This window comes from Trichosurus vulpecula, chromosome 2 (genome assembly GCF_011100635.1).
Source record: "Trichosurus vulpecula isolate mTriVul1 chromosome 2, mTriVul1.pri, whole genome shotgun sequence".
NCBI lineage: Eukaryota > Metazoa > Chordata > Mammalia > Diprotodontia > Phalangeridae > Trichosurus > Trichosurus vulpecula.
Genome location: NC_050574.1, coordinates 258,031,786 through 258,051,775, shown reverse-complemented (window position 1 = coordinate 258,051,775; position 19,990 = coordinate 258,031,786). Strand labels below are relative to the sequence as shown.

At 36.7% G+C, this 19,990-nt stretch overlaps 1 protein-coding gene across 1 annotated transcript in view; it reads left to right on the top strand.

Annotated features, from left to right (window-relative positions):
* DNAH7 (dynein axonemal heavy chain 7) overlaps nucleotides 1-19,990 on the top strand; it is a 312,783-nt gene that overhangs the window by 188,761 nt on the left and 104,032 nt on the right. The window contains exons 45-46 of the mRNA XM_036744029.1: nucleotides 3,280-3,465; nucleotides 19,040-19,203. Of these exons, the coding sequence (XP_036599924.1) occupies nucleotides 3,280-3,465; nucleotides 19,040-19,203 (350 nt within the window). The remainder of the gene's footprint in view (nucleotides 1-3,279; nucleotides 3,466-19,039; nucleotides 19,204-19,990) is intronic.

The following is a 19,990-nucleotide window of genomic DNA, read 5'->3' as shown; positions in this document are numbered from 1 at the left end:
GTTGAGAGGAACAGGAGAGGCTATCAAAAAGTGTAAGATAGTCTTTTTTCCTTAAGGAACTAAAGATGTACTTGGAATATCTAAATAAATATGAAAGGATAACAAAATGTATGATAGTGAATGATGATAAGGGAAGATGAGCTCTATACATGTAGCACCCCATGGAAATATCCCCCAATTTGCAGCATAAATCCCTCTTGAACCTATGGGACAGCTTCCACAAGTTCAGTTCCTCTGTGCAGCCACATACACTTCTATGAATATAACTTACAATCTCCAAACAAAGTATTATCTTTCAGTAGTTAGCCAAAGGACACAGTTCTCTGAAAGTAAGGCATTCACTGAAATGGAATAATAAGAAATCTAACAACTAAGCATCTTTTCCATAAAACTAGGATTTGGTCTCCCACAAATAGACCCAGCTTTGGCAGAGAGATTGGACACATATAAAGGACAGGAAAAAAAGAGGCACGTGCCTAGGGAACAAATATGTCTAAGACATATGTGGAAACCAAATCATGTCTGCCATGCTACAGGGCTGCTGATGTCCTTGATCACTTCTATGAAAAGACCATTTGTTTTGGTCTCAGAGTGTCCATTGGATGATCTTCCATTGGTCGTGGCTGGACATTGCTTGGCCATAGATTCCACTTCTGGCTTCCTAATGTACTCAGAGATTGCCCTTATCTTCCTTCTTACAATTTTATCAATTTGCCTCTGATGAACCTCCATTACCGGGGCAGTGGAGTAAATAGAAATCTTTGGAGAGAGATAGCTTGGCTAGGGAAAGCTTTATAGGGCAGGTAGAAATTAAGCTAGACTGCAAAGAAGGATGTGTAAGATTTGAATGTGTGGAAAACAAGGAAAGGGCAACATTTAGCGGAAATAGTGAGGAAAAAACACAGGATGAGAAAAGGATAGTGTCATGTTTTGGGGATAGTAAATAAGTAAGTGTGACTAAACAAGTAGTTTATAGAGATAAGTCTGGAAAGATAGCCTGGGACTAGATTATGGAGGGTCTCATGTGCCAGGCTAGAGTTTTGATTTGATAAAGTAGCCCAGGAATCAAATACTATTATTTCTGATCCTTCACTTTTAATTTGTTGAGAGCCTTCAGATGCTTTTGTGGTTGGGGTTTTGGGGTGGGAACTTGTTGATAGTAAAATCCCTTAGTTGAGTAGAAAAACAGTCACCATTGTCATTAATCCCCTTTTATATTTACTGTACTTACTCCATTAGGATATTTCAGGACTTTGGTGGAAGGTAGAAGTGGGAGCCTGGGAATGTTCAGGTGGAAAGGTCTTTGAGCACCCTATCTGGTGTCTCCTCATGCTGCTCCTATAGTCCTGAAGACATAGCTTGTGTAAGCTGTTGATTTTTATCCTGCCGGAACCTAGCTACCTAGGATAGCAGCAGCTCTTTCTCAGTCCAGGGTTTGTCACAGGCATCTTCCTGGTGTCCCCTTAGAGCTCCCCATGTTTTCAGTCTATCAGCGACTCCATAGAGCACCATGCTCTCTGCTTCCTTTAAGCTCTTTCTTCCCGTTAGCAGAGACAGAGAACAAGTGAATAAATACCCCCTTGGCTCAGTCAAGTTCTCCTAGTCTATAAATGTGCTATTTCATGGTATTGCAGTGGAGAGGCCGTGTAATCTTCTGTAGTATTTAAGGGCTATCATGCAAACTATGCACCAAGAATATTAAGTAACTCTAAGCAAATTAAAACAATGGAAAAGCCAACTGGAGTGGGAATAAGAATACCTGACTTCTGGCTCTAGTCCTGCTGTGAATTAGTTCTATCACTCTGGGAAAGGCTTCCAGCTTTGGGATTTTTTTGATCATTACAATCAGTCACTAAAAATAATGCTAGGTGAAGAAAGATGCTAAAATTGTAAAGTGACATATTTGTGCTTGTGAAGATTTATGTATGGAGAAAATGCCATGACTGGTATCATAAAGACTGGCTATCTTCCAGTAGCTCAGCAGCAGCCCTAGAAACCAGCAGCAGTAAGGTATACTTTTCTGTCTACTTCCAGAACAGGGTTGAAACATTTATAATAAAGACTCCAATAATTTCTTGAATGATGATACATATTATATCTGTCACATTGACATCTTGTTTTTTGTTGTGCAAGTTTTCTATCTGAAATATTTTCCCTTAATGAACATGGTTTGGGAAACATTGGTTTGAGTTTTAAGAATATTATTATTTTTCAAACTAGAGGATCTTTGAAGGAGGAAAGTAATGCTAGCCCTTAATTTTGGCTCTTTTGTTGTAAGAAACACTTTTTTAAAAAACCTGGAAATTTTTTTTCCTCTATAAAAATAGTTTTGTTAAAATCCCTGGCCCAAACTTTTCTTGACATTGTCTTCTTCCTATGTATATTCATGTTGTCTCTTAGAAATCACATTAAAACACTTCAAAGGAAATAACTTTCTGGAATATTACCATTTTGTTGTTTGAAATAGAATTCACCCAAATCATTTAGGTAGATCAGCATATAACCTTGACATACAGTCTATTTTTTTCTTATTGCTTAAAGTGAAATTTAATATGTTTTGCTAAAGCACATAATAGGTGCTTTCTGATAAGTATTCTCAGTAAGTACCAAAACTATGATAATTGATTGGCTTCAGGTTAATTATCAATACCTAAATCAGTTAACCAAATTTACTACCTCCAAAAGTGACATTTTGAAAATGAACATAAAATTAAGAAGGATAATGCTGGTACTTATATAAAATTTGAAATTTTAAAAAATTTTAAAAATTTAAAATTTACTATGTAAAATTATTTTTCTGACCTGCTGGATATATGGAAATGTTTATGTTTGTTGATTACTATCAACTTTATGATAAAAAGGCGCATTAAAATCAGCATACTGTTATTAGAAGCTTTTGAAAATTTGAAAACCTCTATGTAAAAGCACTACTTATGTGTAACTTAGTTGACATTTCATTTCTTATGAGCTATTGATCCCTTCCTTAAATATTGATATTTTTCATATGAGGTAATGTCATATATTTGTGTATGCATTGTGGAGTTATATGTGTTTATACTTACGCAATGTCGTAATTCCCTAAAGTCCTTTCTAGTTCTAAAACTTTTGTGATTCTATGATTTAAAAATGTATTGGCAAAAAGGTTTTCTCCTATTCGGAAAAGCAAAATTATTATGTGAATATTTTAACACAAGGAATTTAGCATGTGAACACAAAATCTTGCCAAATTTCATTTATTCTATTTCTGGTCACTAAGAAGAGACTATTTTATTTTTCAAGGTCGACTTGTGCAGCAAAAAACTAGAGCGAGCTGAGCAGTTGATTGGAGGCCTTGGAGGGGAGAAAACTCGATGGAGTCAAAGTGCTTTGGAGCTGGGGCATCTGTATGTTAATTTGACTGGTGATATCCTCATTTCATCAGGAATTGTGGCTTACCTTGGGGCCTTTACATCAAGTTATCGACAGGTAACTGTGTAGTATAGATATATGGAAACATAAGCAATTTTCAAGGAAAATCGGCAATTTATAAAACAATTGCTTATATTGATATTTTATTTAGTTACAGATATGTGCTAATAGCACTACCCCCAAGTCAACCAACATATAATTGTGTACCAGCAAACTTGTCACAAGTTTGCCAGCACATGTTATGTTTTAACGTTGAGTTAAAATGAAGTATAAAGTGAAGAGAAACAAACATACATAGTCTCCTTTCCTGATCTTGTTACAAAATGTGGAACTCTTCCCCATAGTCCACTTCTTTTAGTACTAAGGAGGAGTAAAGTAGTAGTCAGTTCAGGACCAGTGATGTATTATTTATGTGAAATTCAGTTTGGTTCACATTTTACACAGTACTGGTAAGTTAACCAATTTGCTGTAGAATGCTTTAAAAAGCATTTTTCCCCAGTATGTGTGTGTGTGGGGTAGGGGAGCAGAGGGTAGAAGGGGTAAGTGTTAAACAGATGTAGAATATAAAATGTAGCAAAATGTAAAAAGATCTAGAGGAAGGCTTACAGAACTTACAGAAGAATTCCTCTGAAAAGAATATATGATAGGACGTAGAAAAGATTCTCAGGATGAGAAGGCATGAGTGGGTTAAAATCATAATCATAATTTGCTATGCAGATCAATTCAGGACAATCCTAGTCAATTACTGCATGCTTAAATCCAGATGAGATGAAATAATAGTAACAGTAAAAAAAGTAGAAATAATAGTAACGATATTTTATCTGAAGAAGGAAAAGCTGAAAAACCCTAAGGACTTTGAAAACCTGTACTTAACACGAACTACAGAATTGCTACTGAATAATGAAAGGAATGGAGTTGAACATACTTAGAGTGGAATTTCTAAAAACCCTTTTGAGTCTGATGGTGTAAATCCAAATAACAGAACATCTAAACCAAAACAAAATAATTTTTAAATATTATCTTCTTTAACCATGATGAATAAATTCATGCTCCTACAATATTTGACAGTAGAAAAATATTTCAGAACCTGCATTTAATAATATATGCTGTAGCCTTTGTCAGTATTAAAACCTGTAAAAAGACATTGAAAGATTGCATCAATATCCATCTGGCACATACAGTAGAAATCTTGACCATATTACTCAACTGAAGACAACCAAAAAAGCAAAATGCAGAATGAAATCAGAAAACAAAAGTATATCTGAAATTCTTGATACTCTTAATCAGCAATTGAAAGTAAAAGCCTAAAGATTAAGGTAATATAAGGAATAAAAGGGGCTGAAAGAGCAAAATAAACAATTCAACATCAATAAAAACTACACTAGAAAGACTTGAGAAAGAAAGGAAATAGAAGAGAAGAAGTCTCCAAAAGGGGAGAATATCGAATATTTCAGGTCAATTAAATTGTTGAAAGAAGTTCAACATAACAAAAATGCAAGTTGGAGCAAAGGAAGACAAGATTTGCGTATCACCAGTATAGTGGACAATAACGGTACCTCATGGGAGTTGCCTGAACCTCTGATTTCTCTGAAAAACAGGAAAATCAGTGGATCTGCATAAGTTCTATAAATAGTGGCTCAAGCATTTCACGGTGGTGTGTAAATTACTGGCAAATCATTTTATCGATTTCTTTTGGATACAAGCCTTACCAAAGATTTCTTAACAAAAGACATTACGTTTATGAAGTGTATTTTAAACAGAATTGAGTTTTTTTAAACTGTGCCCTAACAGAAGGTACTTATTACCAAAAGATGAGAACTCTAGTGAACCTTTCAAATATTGACTACTTACATGTGTATGTACTTTATATAAAATATTACTTATGTTTCTCAAAAATATATGAACACTTGAAAAAATATATTGTCTCAGAAGCAAAAATAGTGTGCCAAAATGCCTCCAAGGCTTGAAGAGCAATTCCTGTTGCTTTAGTTATTATTGAATAAGTCATGGTCATATGTAAGCCAAATGTAAAGGTCTGTAACACTTATACCACCTTTATTGATTATGTCAAAGCCTTTGACTCAGCTCTGCATTCCAGGCTTTATCACATACAGCAAATACATAAAATGAATCTAAGCATGGTGGGAATGCTAGAATATTTGATATCCACATGGAAAACAGTTTGCTATTTAAAACCCACTCCAAACTCAATAAGGTCAAGAACCATTGCTGTAAAACATCACATCTTCTAGGAAAATAATTTAAGTCGGCTGTGATTCTGCTATCCTTCAACCCATTGTCATCACTCCTGAAAAGAATTGAATGTGACTTTTGGTGCAATAGGAAGTTATATCATGACATGAATCACATTATGATATCTAGTTATGTGCCTCCACAGAAAAACTCATTAAATAGCTATTTGGTCTTGTGGAAATTTCCACCTATGATATAAAAATATCATTTGGACTCTATGTATAAGACTATTCATGTGTACCAAGATATAATAAAAGCTGAAGGCTTTAAGTTTGGATCCAGAGATCAAACTGAAATAGTGGATGAAGATGATACTTAAAAATAGTTGGATCAAAAAAAATCAAACATTACTCTGTCTAGGAGAAAGCCATCTAGCACAACATTTTGTGTTAAGAAATAGACTGATATCCAAAAGTCAAAGCTTAATAGAATCCATTCTGATCATTAATCCCAAGCTCAATATATACTTTTGGCATGGTAAGATGGACACCAGTAAATATAGGTGTCCAAATAAAAACCCATACATTGTTAATCATACATAGGAATCATCATCCCAAGCCAACTAAAGAAAGTTTAATGCTTCCTCATCAAAAGGAAGAGGAATTAAAAAAGAAGATTGATAAATATTCTCAGTGCACGTGGTTAAGAATGGAAATACTTTTGAAATAAAAATACCTCACTTCACATAGTAATAGTGAAGAATAAACTCAGAACTGCTCCATTAAGCTTGTTGAATATGACCAAAATTGGTTTATTTCTGAATAGAGCCTATGAAGCACCAAAGATCCAAGAATATGCTGTGGAAAGAAAATGCCTTGTTTCCAATTAGGGTATAAGTCAGTTAAAGGCTTTATTTTATCTATAGTTATAAGTCAAAACAGGGAAAAGAATAAATTATCATGTAGAAAATGATATCTTTATGGAGCAAGTGGGCTACTTAGTGTGTACCACTTTTCATAGATACTTATAGAGTACATGTTACGTCCTCATCAATTCAGCCACTGTCAACAGAGAAATGTTCAACCAATGTATAAGTCATGCAGATTTGTTTATATAAATACAGACTTCTGATAGCAATTCAGGATAAGGTCATTGCCACTATAAATTAAAGAAAAGTTATCCTTAAGGAGCCCAGACTTATTGATTGATGCAGATTATGTAATGAAATAATGGAAACTGTATCACATATTACTATAGGTTTAAAAATGTAGCATCTCCTAAATTCCTAGAAAGACATGATCAGGGAGCTATAATTATGCTCCAGAAGCTCATTATCCTCATATAAACAAACAAACAAAAAACAAACCCATACTAACTTCAGACTTCATACCAACTTCAAAATATCTTTGAGAATTCAGCAAATAAACTGTTCTGAAATCAAAGTGTCCCTGTAGAGAGATCTGTTATCCACAATCACTAAGACATATTACTGAAGCATAAAAAACTAAAATAATGTTTTTCATGGCAATTACCATGCCAAATTTTTTCAAATTACATAGAATGAAAAGCTTTTTTTTTAAAATATAGAGACATGACAGGAGAAATTAAAACAGGATAAAGTATAGATTACTCTGTCTTCCTGTTTTACTTCTATAATTATTTAAAAAATGCTTTCAGTGAGTCTACAGATAAGATTACATTCTATTACTTATTACTCATGGACAGAAAAGCAGTTATTTTATCTACCTATGCAAGACTCCATAGAATATTAAATAGGAAAAAATAATAGCAAGATAGTGATTTAAGGTTAAAGGCAAATCACTTAACCTCTCTTTGCCTCAGTTTCCTCATATGTAAAATGGGGAGGGGAATAAATAGCACCTACTTCCCAGGGTTGTTGTGAGGATCAAATGAGATAATGATTATAAAGCACACAGCACAGCTCCTGGCACCCAGTAAGCACTATGTAAATGATAACTATTATTATAATGGAGGGCAGACTGGCCTCATTGCTAAGAAAACCTGGGTTCAAGTTCCAGAGGTTCAGGTTGCACATCATATGCCTATCTGCATTGGTAGAAGGAGTTTTCCTTATTGAGAGTTCTTTTTGCATTTGAAATCACAAGTCAGGCTTAAATAAATCAGTGAAAGAGTGAATGAATAGGTAAATGTATAAACAGTAGTAGGAGCTCATCCTGTACCAGTAGAAGAAATATCTACATTGGTGAGATCAGATCCACTGAAGTATTAAAGCCATAAAATAGCAGTATTGCTTTATTCCTCTCTTCCTCAGCTTCAAAGGTAGTCTAAAATAAATTATCTTTATAAATTGCAAAACCATCTGCTGATTTTCCCTTTATAATCCTAGAAAACATGTTTTTAGATAAAAAGTTCTGCCTACCAAATAAAAATGTCACAATCTGGTAGTCTCTAGTATATTATATGTGGGTGTTGACTTTAAAAGCCTAGTAATTTTAGCTGAAAAATAACCATTCCTGATATTTTAATATAGAAAAACAATTCCTATAACAAGTGCTCTGTGCTCACCCTTGTCTTGTGCATATTTGAAAAGTTATTGAGCTTAATTCTGTAGTAAAGAAGCCACTCCTTCAACATATCATGCACTTTGGGTTAAGTGCAAACACTGTTAAATTATGAGAAAATTATTTGCTGTAGTTTCCTCTTCAAAGTCCTGATTCCCTAGTGTGACTTAGTGACCTTCAAGGGTTATGCCAGCAGAGCACAACCTCTAGCAAGTTCTACCATGCTAGAAAGGGACTGAGTATGAACCTGGAAACAGTGAGTTCTATTTCTGAGAACCAGCCTAGCTAAATACAGAGAGGCTAATCACTAGTAAACTAGCCACTACGTCATGGATTCTTGGGCTAATTGTAAATGGGAGATGCCTGCCCAGTGACCAATGGATGAATATGCAACTGGAGGAACTGAACCAGATCAGTCTTGGCATTTTCATTATAACCAAACTATAAGATAGAAGGATGTTGCATCTAAATAGAAGGATGGCTCACCAGTTCTCTTTTGAGGACAAATAAAGGAATTGACAGAGTTGGTTTTATGGTGTGGCCAAAGGTAAAAAGACCATTTAATGGGATATTTTTTCATCTTTTTTTTACAATGCTGATGATAAATATTTACCCAAAAAAGTCTACCTTGAAAATAGTTCCTGCTTATTCATCAATATCTGTTGCTTAGGTGGAAGAGGTAGAAAAATTGTAAAAAGAACTTGATAAAACCATCCAATTTCAACATAAGGATGATGCAAAGGTTTTAGAATGAGTGAGAATGCAAAAACGTGGGAAAATAGGGATCAAGAATAAGGAATGAAAGAGTCAAAAGACTCTGCCTCACTTAAATCCAATTCACTCGAAAGTCAAGACATCACCCCATGATGTCGTTGGTCCTCTTCAAAAATCGATGAGCAACAGCAGTACAGAATTCTCACACCTCTGCCTCAATAATTCTTTCCTTGAGAAAAAAAAATCAGGAGGAATTGGACATAATGAGTCCTAAATAAAATTGCAAAAAAAGAAAATTGATTATATTTTAACGGATAGAAAATGACTTATTGCTGATGTGTGGGAAGTCATTTCTGAACCGAATATCTGCGTGCAAGTAGACTATCAACTTGTTAGGACAAAGGTCAAACTTAGTACAAAGCTAGAAGAATGAATGAAAATGAGAAAAAGATATGGTGTGCACTCAAAACAACTGCAATCTGATCTATTTAAACCAATTATTGATAAAAATGAGAGATGGAGGGGGCAGTATGCTATAAAGGAAAGAGTGCTGGATTTGAAAACAAAGGACCTTGCTCCAAATCTTGGGTCTGCCCCTGACCACCCATGTGACCTTGAATAAGTCACTTAATCCCTCTGAACCTCATTTTCTCATCTGTAAATAATAGGGTTAGGCTATGTAGCCTTTAAGGTCCCTTCCAGCTTTAAATAAATGATCTTTTGATCCTGTGAAGAAATGCCAGAAGTCAATGACAGTAATTTCAGGCAGAAGTTCAACCAATGTAAATTGATTACCATGATAAAAGCAAAAGAGCCTAAAAAGGGCTTTAGTCAGCAATCACTTGACTTTACTTGCTAGTGAGTAAAATATGGTAGGCAAGCACGGCACTGGTATAGAAATAAACTCATTGGGACAGAGCCAAGACGGTGGCTGGAAAGCAGGGACCTGCCTAAAGCTCTCCCCCAGAACCCTCCAAACCCCTATAAAAATGGCTCTGAACAAATTCTAGAACTGCAGAACCCAGGAAATAGCAGAGAGAAGCAGAGCTTCAGCCCAGGACAGCCTGGATGGTCGCTGGGTGAGGTCTATCGCACACGGAGCTGGGAGCAGAGTGGAGCAGAGCCCAGCATGGGCCGCACCAGAACCAACCAGACTGGGAGCTGGGTGGAACAGGCCCTAGTGACCTGAATCAGTGAGCTGTGGCAGTAACCAGACTTCTCAACCCACAAACACCAAAGACAACAGAGAAGGTTAGCGGGAAAAACAGTGGGGACAGAGTGAAAAGAGTTCCCATGTCTAGCCACCGCCCCAGGGGCAGAGGAGGTGGTACAACTACAGAACTACAGCTGCAGTTGCTTCTGGCCCCAGGCCCACCTGGTGAGAAGAATTAAGTGGCAGATCAGAGCAGGAGTGCAGAGCCTGCTTAGATCTGAGTCAGGTCTGGGTTGGCAGTTCTTGGGGGAGGAGGAGCACTGGTTTGGCAGAGCTTGCTGTGTAGAAAAACCGCTGAAAACAACAGCACAGCCCCTTAAGCTTGAAATAAAGTACTCTCTACTCTACAAACAGTCACACCCCAATGAAAAACTCAAGTAGTTGGCTGGGAACATGGCCAGGCAGTGAAAACGGACTCAGATTCAGACTCAGACTTTGGAATCTTTCTTTGGTGACAAAGATGACCAAAACATACAGCCAGAAGAAGTCAACAAAGTCAAAGAGCCTACACCAAAAGCCTCCAAGAAAAACATGAACTGTCTCAGGCTGTGGAGGGGCTCAAAAAGGATTTGGAAAAGCAAGTTAGAGAAGTAGAGGAAAAATTGGGAAGAGAAATGAGAGTGATGCAAGAAAACTATGAAAAGTCAATGACTTGCTAAAGGAGACCCAAAAAAATACTGAAGAAAATAACACCTTCAAAAATAGACTAACTCAAATGGCAAAAGAGCTCCAAAAAGCCAATGAGGAGAAGAATGCCTTGAAAGGTAGAATTAGCCAAATGGAAAAGGAAGTCCAAAAGACCACTGAAGAAAATACTACCTTAAAAATTAGATTGGAACAAGTGGAAGCTAGTAACTTGATGAGAAATCAAGATATTATAAAACAGAACCAAAGGAATGAAAAAGTGGAAGACAAAGTGAAATATCTCATTGGAAAACCACTGACCTAGAAAATAGATCCAGGAGAGATAATTTAAAAATTATTGGACTACCTGAAAGCCATGAACAAAAAAAGAGCCTAGATATCATCTTGCAAGAAATTGTCAAGGAGAACTGCCCTGATATTCTAGAGCCAGAGGGTAAAATAGAAATTGAAAGAATCCACCAGTCACCTCCTCAAATAGATCCCAAAAAGAAAACTCCTAGGAATATTGTCGCCAAATTCCAGAGCTCCCAGGTCAAGGAGAAAATACTGCAAGCAGCCAGAAAGAAACAATTTGAGTATTGTGGAAAAACAATCAGGATAACACAAGATCTAGCAGATTCTACGTTAAGGGATCGAAAGGCTTGGAATATGATATTCCAGAGGTCAGTGGAGCTAGGATTAAAACCAAGAATCACCTACCCAGCAAAACTGAGTATAATACTCCAAGGCAAAATATGGATTTTCAATAAAATAGAGGACTTTTCAAGCTTTCTCAGTGAAAAAACCAGAGCTGAATAGAAAGTTTGACTTTCAAACGCAAGAATCAAGAGAAGCATGAAAAGGTAAACAAGAAAGAGAAATCATAAGGGACTTATTAAAGTTGAACTGTTTTTTTACATTCCTACATGAAAGATGATGTGTATAATTCATGAGACCTCAGTATTAGGGTAGCTGAAGGGAATATACATACATACATATTATGTACATATACACACACACATATATGTGTGTGTGTGTGTATGTGTGTATATATATATATACATATATATATATGGATATATATATATAGAGAGAGAGAGAGGGCACAGGGTGAGTTAACTATGAGGGGATGATATCTAAAAAAAATCAAATTAAGGGATGAAAGAGGAATATATTGATAGAGGGAGAAAGGGAGAGATATAATGGGGCAAATTATCTTGCATAAAAGTGGCAAGAAAAAGCAGTTCTGTAGGAATGAAGAGGGGGCAGGTGAGGGGGAATGAGTGAATCTTGCTCTCATTGGATTTGACCTGAGGATGTAATAACATACACACTCAATTGGGTATCTTACCCCACAGGAAAGAAGGAGGAAGGAGAGAAAAGGGGGGGGGATGACAGAAGGGAGGGCAGATAGGGGGAGGAGGTAATCAAAAGCAAACACTTTAAAAAACGGATAGGGTCAAGGGAGAAAACTGAATAAAGGGGAACAGGATAGGAGGGAGCAAAATATAGTTAGTCTTTCACAACATGGGTATTGCAGAAGGGTTTTACATAATGATACATGTGTGGCCTATGTTGAATTGCTTGCCTTCTTAGGAAGGGGAAGTGGGGAGGGAAGAGGGGAGAGAGTTCGGAACTCAAAGTTTTAAAAGCAGATATTCAAAAAAAAGTTGTCTTTGCATGCAACTGGGAAATAAGATATACAGGTAATAAGTTATAGAAATCTATCTTGCCCTACAAGAAAGTAAGGAAAAAGGGGATGGAGGGGAGTGGGGTGACAGAAGGGAAGGCTGACTGGGGAACGGGGCAATCAGAATATATGCCATCTTGGAGTGGGGGAGAGGATAGAAATGGGGAAAAAATTTGTAATTCAAACTCTTGTGAAAATCAATACTGAAAACTAAAAATATTAAATAATTTTAAAAAAATAAAAAACAGAAATAAACTCATTGGTAAAATCTTACAGAGAAGGACTGTTGAAGATTTACAAGTTGTGTTAACCTCATTAAACAGAAGAAAGGCAGATGGTAAAACCTTAATATAAATAAAGTTTTTTGAGAGACCAATTAAGCAATGTCATCCTAAAGGCATTAAGGGTGAAATCAGAAGAACTACAATCATTAAAGTTGGAAGAGATGTACAAAAAATTTTAATAACAAACTCTTCACCACCAAGGACAGTAGGTAGAATCATCACCTTTAGACCATAATATCATAGTCCCCGATGTGCTTCCAGATAAAGTAGGAAAGGCACTAAAGAGAATTAGAAAAATAATTCGATTAGATCACATGCATATAGACATCCATGCTAGAGGCTAGCTGTGAGGGGCACTGAAGGAAGGGGAGATACAAAAGGCATGGAAAGTATCTCAGACCTTTTAATTTTTTAAAAGGTAACCAAGAGCATCTCAGTAGTTACGGATGTATATTGATTTTAATCTACAAATACATGGAGGACATCTGTGGGTGTATTAATAAGTTATAGACAGCCTTTCACAAGATTATTCCGCAGTAGAGCTCATCTTTACTATCACACAACTGACTGAAAGATACAGAGCCTCTAAAGAATTAAAATTGAATATGGCTTTGAGGGCAGTGGAAAGGCGCATGGTGGGTCCGAGCAAGCTGTAACACCACAAATGAGGGACTATGAAAAGAACCAAAATAAAGGATGTCATCAAAGGACATGTATGTTTGGAAAAAAGATGAACAGCTCATGTGACAAAAGTAAGGGCTAACCATTGGAAAGCTGTTGTGCTCCACTGTCATTGTTACAGTGTCAAGAGAAAAGAAAGGCTCCCAGCATGTTGGATAGACCCCTGTGGTGGACTAGGACATGGACAAGAGTCACACACGATGAGCAGCCATGGATGGGTTATGATCAGCATTGTTGGAGGGGGCATTCACATCAATAAGACTCCAGATCCATTCAGTCCACTATATTGTCCTAGTGATCATGCATTCATTCTTTGAATGAGTCTATGTAACTGTCAAAATATCCACTTTACATCTAAAATGCAAGTTATTAATGGCTTTCCTAATTGGACTCAACACAAATTCTATACATACCATGCATTCTTTAGCTTTCTAAAATCATTGACAAGTACCCCTGGTCTTGATAGAGTCCTGACAGCTGCTTTGTTGCACTATAGAGTCTTAAACTCTGAAAAATAATAGGGTATGTCTCTGCCAATCGCCTGACTAAATACATGGATTTTCACATTAAAAAAATAAAACAAATGCCCCAGTCGCCATTCTGGCTCATTGCTTTTGTACTATTAGTACTATTTGTGTATTAGCCTGTCATAGCGGAGAGACAACAGTGGAGTCAGCCCTGAGAAATCTTCTGACACATACTGGACCTAGGGCCTGGGAAAGTCACCCAACTTCTCAGTGCCCCAGATGCTTTGTAAGAATGCAAAGTCCAATCTGCCCACTCTGCATTGGCAGAGGAAGTTTTCTCAGTGGGAATTTCTTACAGCAATGAAATTGCCAGGTTGGATTCCCCCCAAAATAGATTTTATCAAATAATCTCAGAATCTGGCATATTTTTTCACACACACCCATTCTCCAGAATCTTTCATAGATGTCTGACATTGGCTCAGCAATCATATTGGCTAGTTCTTTAAATGCCTGAATATGTGGTTCTTCTGTTCATGATGACTTTAACTCATTAAAGGCAACTAAGTATTCACCTTCCATCTCTCTATTAGTCTCTCCCTGTTAGTCATTTCTGCTCTGTCCTTTCTAGTCCAAAGATGATTCTACTTGGCAGAGACAAACTCTCTGCCTTTTTCTCCACCATTGTCCCAACCACCCCATGCAAAGTTCCAATATTTTCTTCAATTGGGCTCTTTTCTTTAATAGAGCTTTTAGAAAAGATCCTTTTTGTTATTAATTTTCCTTGCTAGCCTCCTCTCATTCTGAACATTAGCAGTCCTGACACTGTCATCACTAGACTGTGTCATATTTCTGTCTTCATCCTCCTTTTCCTTCTTTTGCTTACATATTCCATAATTGTCTTCTAAAAATCCAAGTGGATTGATGAGATCCTTATATATTCATTTTAGTTTCTTTTGACTACTCCCTCTTTTCCTCCTCATCAGAATAGTTTCACTTTGAATCTTAAGAATTTCATTTTTGAGACCTTTTTGATTTCTTCTAAGTCAAAATGACTAATTAGCAGGTTTACTTTACATGATCTCTCAGTCGAGATATGATCATGTGTCTTTACTTTTTCTTCATTTTCTGAGACTACAAAGCACAATTTAATAGATAGGTGTGGTTCTAACCTAACTTTCGGGAAGAAATGTAAAGCCTGTAGCATCATTCTAAGTAAAATTGTACACATCACACCAGGAATGCCATGTGTTGATTCCACTGAGATTTCTGTTCAGGCCTTGGTATTTCTGATATGTTAATTAACTTGCAATTAAAAGCTCAAGCTGTAGGTCTCCTTGGAGGATTGTGAATATAGTTTGAGACTTTTTGATAACTGTCAAGTCCAACATTTGTTGGGTTACTTTACTTTCAAAGACTCTACCTTGAATCTACATTCCCTTGGATCTACAACACTTTTTCTGAAGTGCTTCAGCAGCAATAGAAGCTTTTGGATACCTGATAGGTAACTGTGCAAGATCAGTCACCATTGGATATGCTTTATTTCCTTCCAGAGATTAAAACTCAATGCATATGTTTCAAAAGCTTGCTATTGCTTATACTCTCCAAATATGTAGCATGTGTTGTTAGTAGTTTTCTCTGAACATATCAAAGAATGTCTTGAGCCTGAGGAAATTGTTCCTTTCTAGCTCTCTCTTGATCCCATATGCCAAATTCATTGTGACGTTGTGGTCATAAAATAATAGGCCTTGGCTAGTACTTGCTCTTTCCTGATGCCATATGTAGAGTCTGTTATTAATCAGTATAGTACTTCATTGCCCACCCCAATTTCTGACATTATTCTATTAGCAGCAGTGTGCCTTCCAGGGGATAGAAGGTGAGTCCTTTCAGTTCAGTTCCTTAGCGCCTCTTGGGAAGTCCTTTGGCCATTTGTTCTTGCTGCCAGGCATGCAACACAACACAACAGCACACAACTAAAACAATCGACCAATCAATAAACACTTATTCTGTGCCTTCTGTGTTCCAGGTACTGTGTCAAGCTGGTAATATACAAACACAAAAGGACACTAGTGCCTGCCTGCAAATGAAGCATTCTTTCTAACGTATACGAATGTACAATATACCTATGAATTAGACACAATGCAAGCCACTAGTAGCTGAAGAGACCAGGAAAAGCCCTTGTAGAAGGTGGCGCTTGAGCTGACTCTTAAAGGAGACCATGAATGGCATATATAGTAACTCTTAATCAGAATATTTCAACAACTAGAATATTCAATTACTCGATTCTGCCAGGAATACTCTACAGTATAGTAGCAATTATGAAAATTTTGTGCCTGCGGTATTCCATTCGAGAACAGCACACAAGTAAAAAGAATAAAATATGAAAATATAACTTTATTTCATATCTCATGAGAGGAATAAAATTTGTTTTTGACCAGGAAGATAGAAAGTAGAAGTGAATTGATGGTGGTATCCATTTGAGAGAGAAAGGAGGAAGACATGTGTGCTAAAATGGTTGAAGGAAAAATTGGCAAAATGGAGAATCTGTAATGCATCTCCCAAAGTGCGAGCCCCAAGTTATACTTATTCAATCACTCAACTTCATCAATGACTGATACCACATAGAGGCCTATGTCTCCTTTGTCTCCTTTTAATTCCCCACAATTTTCAGTGATAATAAGTTCATTAAAGTCTTCATGGTGGGTTGATTCCCCTACCTTTGCTTCTCCCTTAGACTTCCATCTTCTCTTGACCCAAAGTAACAAAAAGAGGCTAGAATTGCCTGAGATGTAAGGGATGGAAATAGGTTCAGTCTTTTGAAGCCAAGTATAAGTAGATGTAAGATAGATTTAAGACCAAAGAAGGAAAGGAAAGTAGCTTTAGCAAATATGAGAATGAGCCACAGGAAAGATCCATAGCAGGTACAGGGTACACAGAAAAAGCTTTAGTGGGTCCAGGGTACTGAAGTCTGGAGAAAGAGTTTCCAAGAGTTGACATTTATATAGTACTTTGAGATCTGCAAGATGCTTTTTATGTTATCTCATGTGATCTTCATACTGATCTTAGCACAATACCAGGAGCATAGTAGGTGCTTAATAAATGTTTATTGGATTGGATCCTGTGAGGTTGTAGGTACCCCATTTTATACATGATGCCAAGAGGATACCTTCCCCCCAGCTCACATGGATATGCTCTGGGTCTGTATCCATTCAAAATCACAAATCATGAGCCTTCACTGATACGTTTGCCTTTATTGGTCATCTAAAGGAAACAAATCCTAGGAAAGATATTTGATAATGCATGGTAGTATAGTAAGAAAAGTAGCAATAAAACATTTTTCCCATAAATCTGAGGCATACTGTTCCATAGAGAGATCAGTGGGAAATCTAGACAATTATAGGTAAAATGTGTGGCCTGGGGAAATGTATGAAGGGGCCCCTCATAACTCTAACATTGTAAGTAAACCAAAATCTTTCCCTGTCACCTATCACATCCCAGTGTTATTATGTACACATGACTGACAAAGTCTCCCAGCTTTGGCCTTATATACAATTGAGGAATCTGAGATTCAGAAAGGCTGTGGCTACACAGCTAGCAAGTGTCAGAGACAGGATTTAAACCTTCTTTTCTTCTGATTACAAATCCAGAATTCATGGTGATATGATAGTTGAAATTGGGTTTTTTTTAAATCATTAATTGAAGAACAGATGTTTTTACTTTATTCAGTAATACCATACATATTATAGTAACTCTTCTAGCAAGAAAGGGAATGGAAGAGGATCATGAAGAAAGGGGGATTTAATACTTTCAGGGGTCTTCCTGATCCCAGGGGGCAGAAGCAGGAGCTGTAGTATAGGTAGAAATTGCAGAGAGACAAAGTCAAACTTCCTCTATGACAGGGATTCTTACTTTTTTGTATCTTAGACCCCTTTAGCTGTCTGGTAAAGCCTGTGGACCCCTTCTCAGCATGATGTTTTTAAATGCATAAAGTAGAACACATGGGTTTACAAAGAAAGCCAATTATATTTAAATACAGTCATTAGGATATTATTTTTTAAAACAAGTTAATAATAATAACGAGCATTTATAAAGCACTTCGAGGTTTACAAAGCACTTTAAAAATATTTTGTTTGATCTTCACAGCTCTGGGATGTAGGTGCTGTTATCATCATTTTACTGATGAGAAAACTGAGGCAGAAAGCAGTTAAGTGATTTACCAAGGGGCACAGAGCTATTAATTGTCTAAGTCGGATTTGAATTCAGGTCTTTCTTATTCCATGTCCAGTACTTTATCAACTGCACCACCCATTCGTGAGCTACTGCTCTAAAGAAGCTCCCCAATAACAAGAGCTGTTTAAAAATAGAATAGGGCACCTAGGTGTCCCAATGGATAGAATGCTGGGCCTGGAATGAGGAAGGCTCATCTCCCTGAGTTCAAATCTTGCCTTAGACACTTTCTAGCTGTGTGACCCAGGGCAAGTCACTTAACCTATTTCTCTCAGTTTCCTCATCTGTAACATGAGATGGAGGAGGAAATGGCAAATCACTCCAGTTCTCTGCCAAGAAAACCCCAAACAGGATCACAAAGAGTCAGACGTGACTGAAACGACTAAATGACAATGATAAAGACAACAAAGACAAAATGGAATGGGATGCTTCAGGAGGCAATAGCTTCCTCTTCAGAAAGGAGAGGGAAAACTACCCTGTGATAAACAGAAAAGCCAGATAAATTTCACTGATTTGTGGCTAATAAAAAACTTTTTTTGATAATTGTTTCCTTTGCCAGTGACAAAGTTGAAAAAAAGAATTTATACTTATCTTGTAGTGTTATATTACTTAAGTTCAGAAATACATTATGCATAAGGAAACATTTATAATTCAAAGATATTTTATGGACAAAATACAGCAACCTCCAAATTATATTTATAAAATGGCAAGGTCTTAGAATAATGGTTGGTAATTATTTTTTCTCAGTATGCACAAAGTTCTACTAACTTTAATATTAAGTGGCTTAAGCTTCACATAAGTCCCTTAATCCTAAAAAGGAATAGAATATATTTCTTTTTTAACCCCTTTATTGTGATATAAACTAAAACTTACTATGTTTTAATAAACTAGAAAATCATAATTTTTGAGATGTTTAATCCAGAAACAAATATTGTCATATACAAACCGTAATTTTTCTAATATCCAAACTTTTTTGCCCTTTGTTTTGTTCCTAAAAGGACCAAACTGATGAGTGGACGTTGTCATGCAGAGAAAGAGACATTCCTTGTTCAGATGATTATTCTCTTGCAAGCTCATTAGGAGACCCTGTGAAAATTCGAGCTTGGAACATTGCTGGCTTGCCCTCTGATTCCTTTTCTGTTGATAATGGGATCATCATTATGTAAGGAAAATGTTTTCTCCTCAGGTTGACTAAAAATAGCTGCTGAGTATTTGATTTGTACCTACGATAAGATCTTGTCACAGTGCCTTAACATAGTGTGCAATTTTTACTATTTTTCTAGGGCCAAGTCAACAGGGCATAAGTTCTGGCAAGTCCCATCAGTTTGAAAGAATGGGCATTTCTGTCATCTAAGATTCAGAGTGCCTTATTTGGACAGGGCAACTAGGTGACACAGTGGATAGAGTGCCAGGCCTGGAGTCAGGAAAACTCAACTTTCTGAGTTCAAAGCTGGCCTCAGACACTTACTAGCCTGTTAAGTCACTTAACCCTGTTCGCCTCAGTTCCTCTTCTATAAAATGAGCTGAAGGAAATGGCAAAATACTCCAGTATTTCTACCAAGGGAACCCCAAATAGGTCATGAAGAGTTGGACACAACTGAAAAACAGTTGAATAACAAAGCTTATTTATCTGGCTTGTCACCAGAATGTTAATCATCTTAAGAGTTGTTGTCAGTATTTCTAAAAAAACTCAGGAAAATCATGCGTTTTAGCCATAGGTGTGCATTGAGTTTGGCTGAGTGTGTTGACACATGCTTGGGGAGAATTCCTAGGGGAAGAGAAGGCCCAAAGGGAGTATACCTCCAATGTGTGCTGCCCTGGCACACCTACCCCATGCTTTACCCAGACTTCTGTTTGTGGTGCAAAAAGAAATAACAGATCTTTTGAAGCATTGAATAATATATTATTTTCAATGGATATACTTATTTAATTTGTGCAACTTAAGAAAT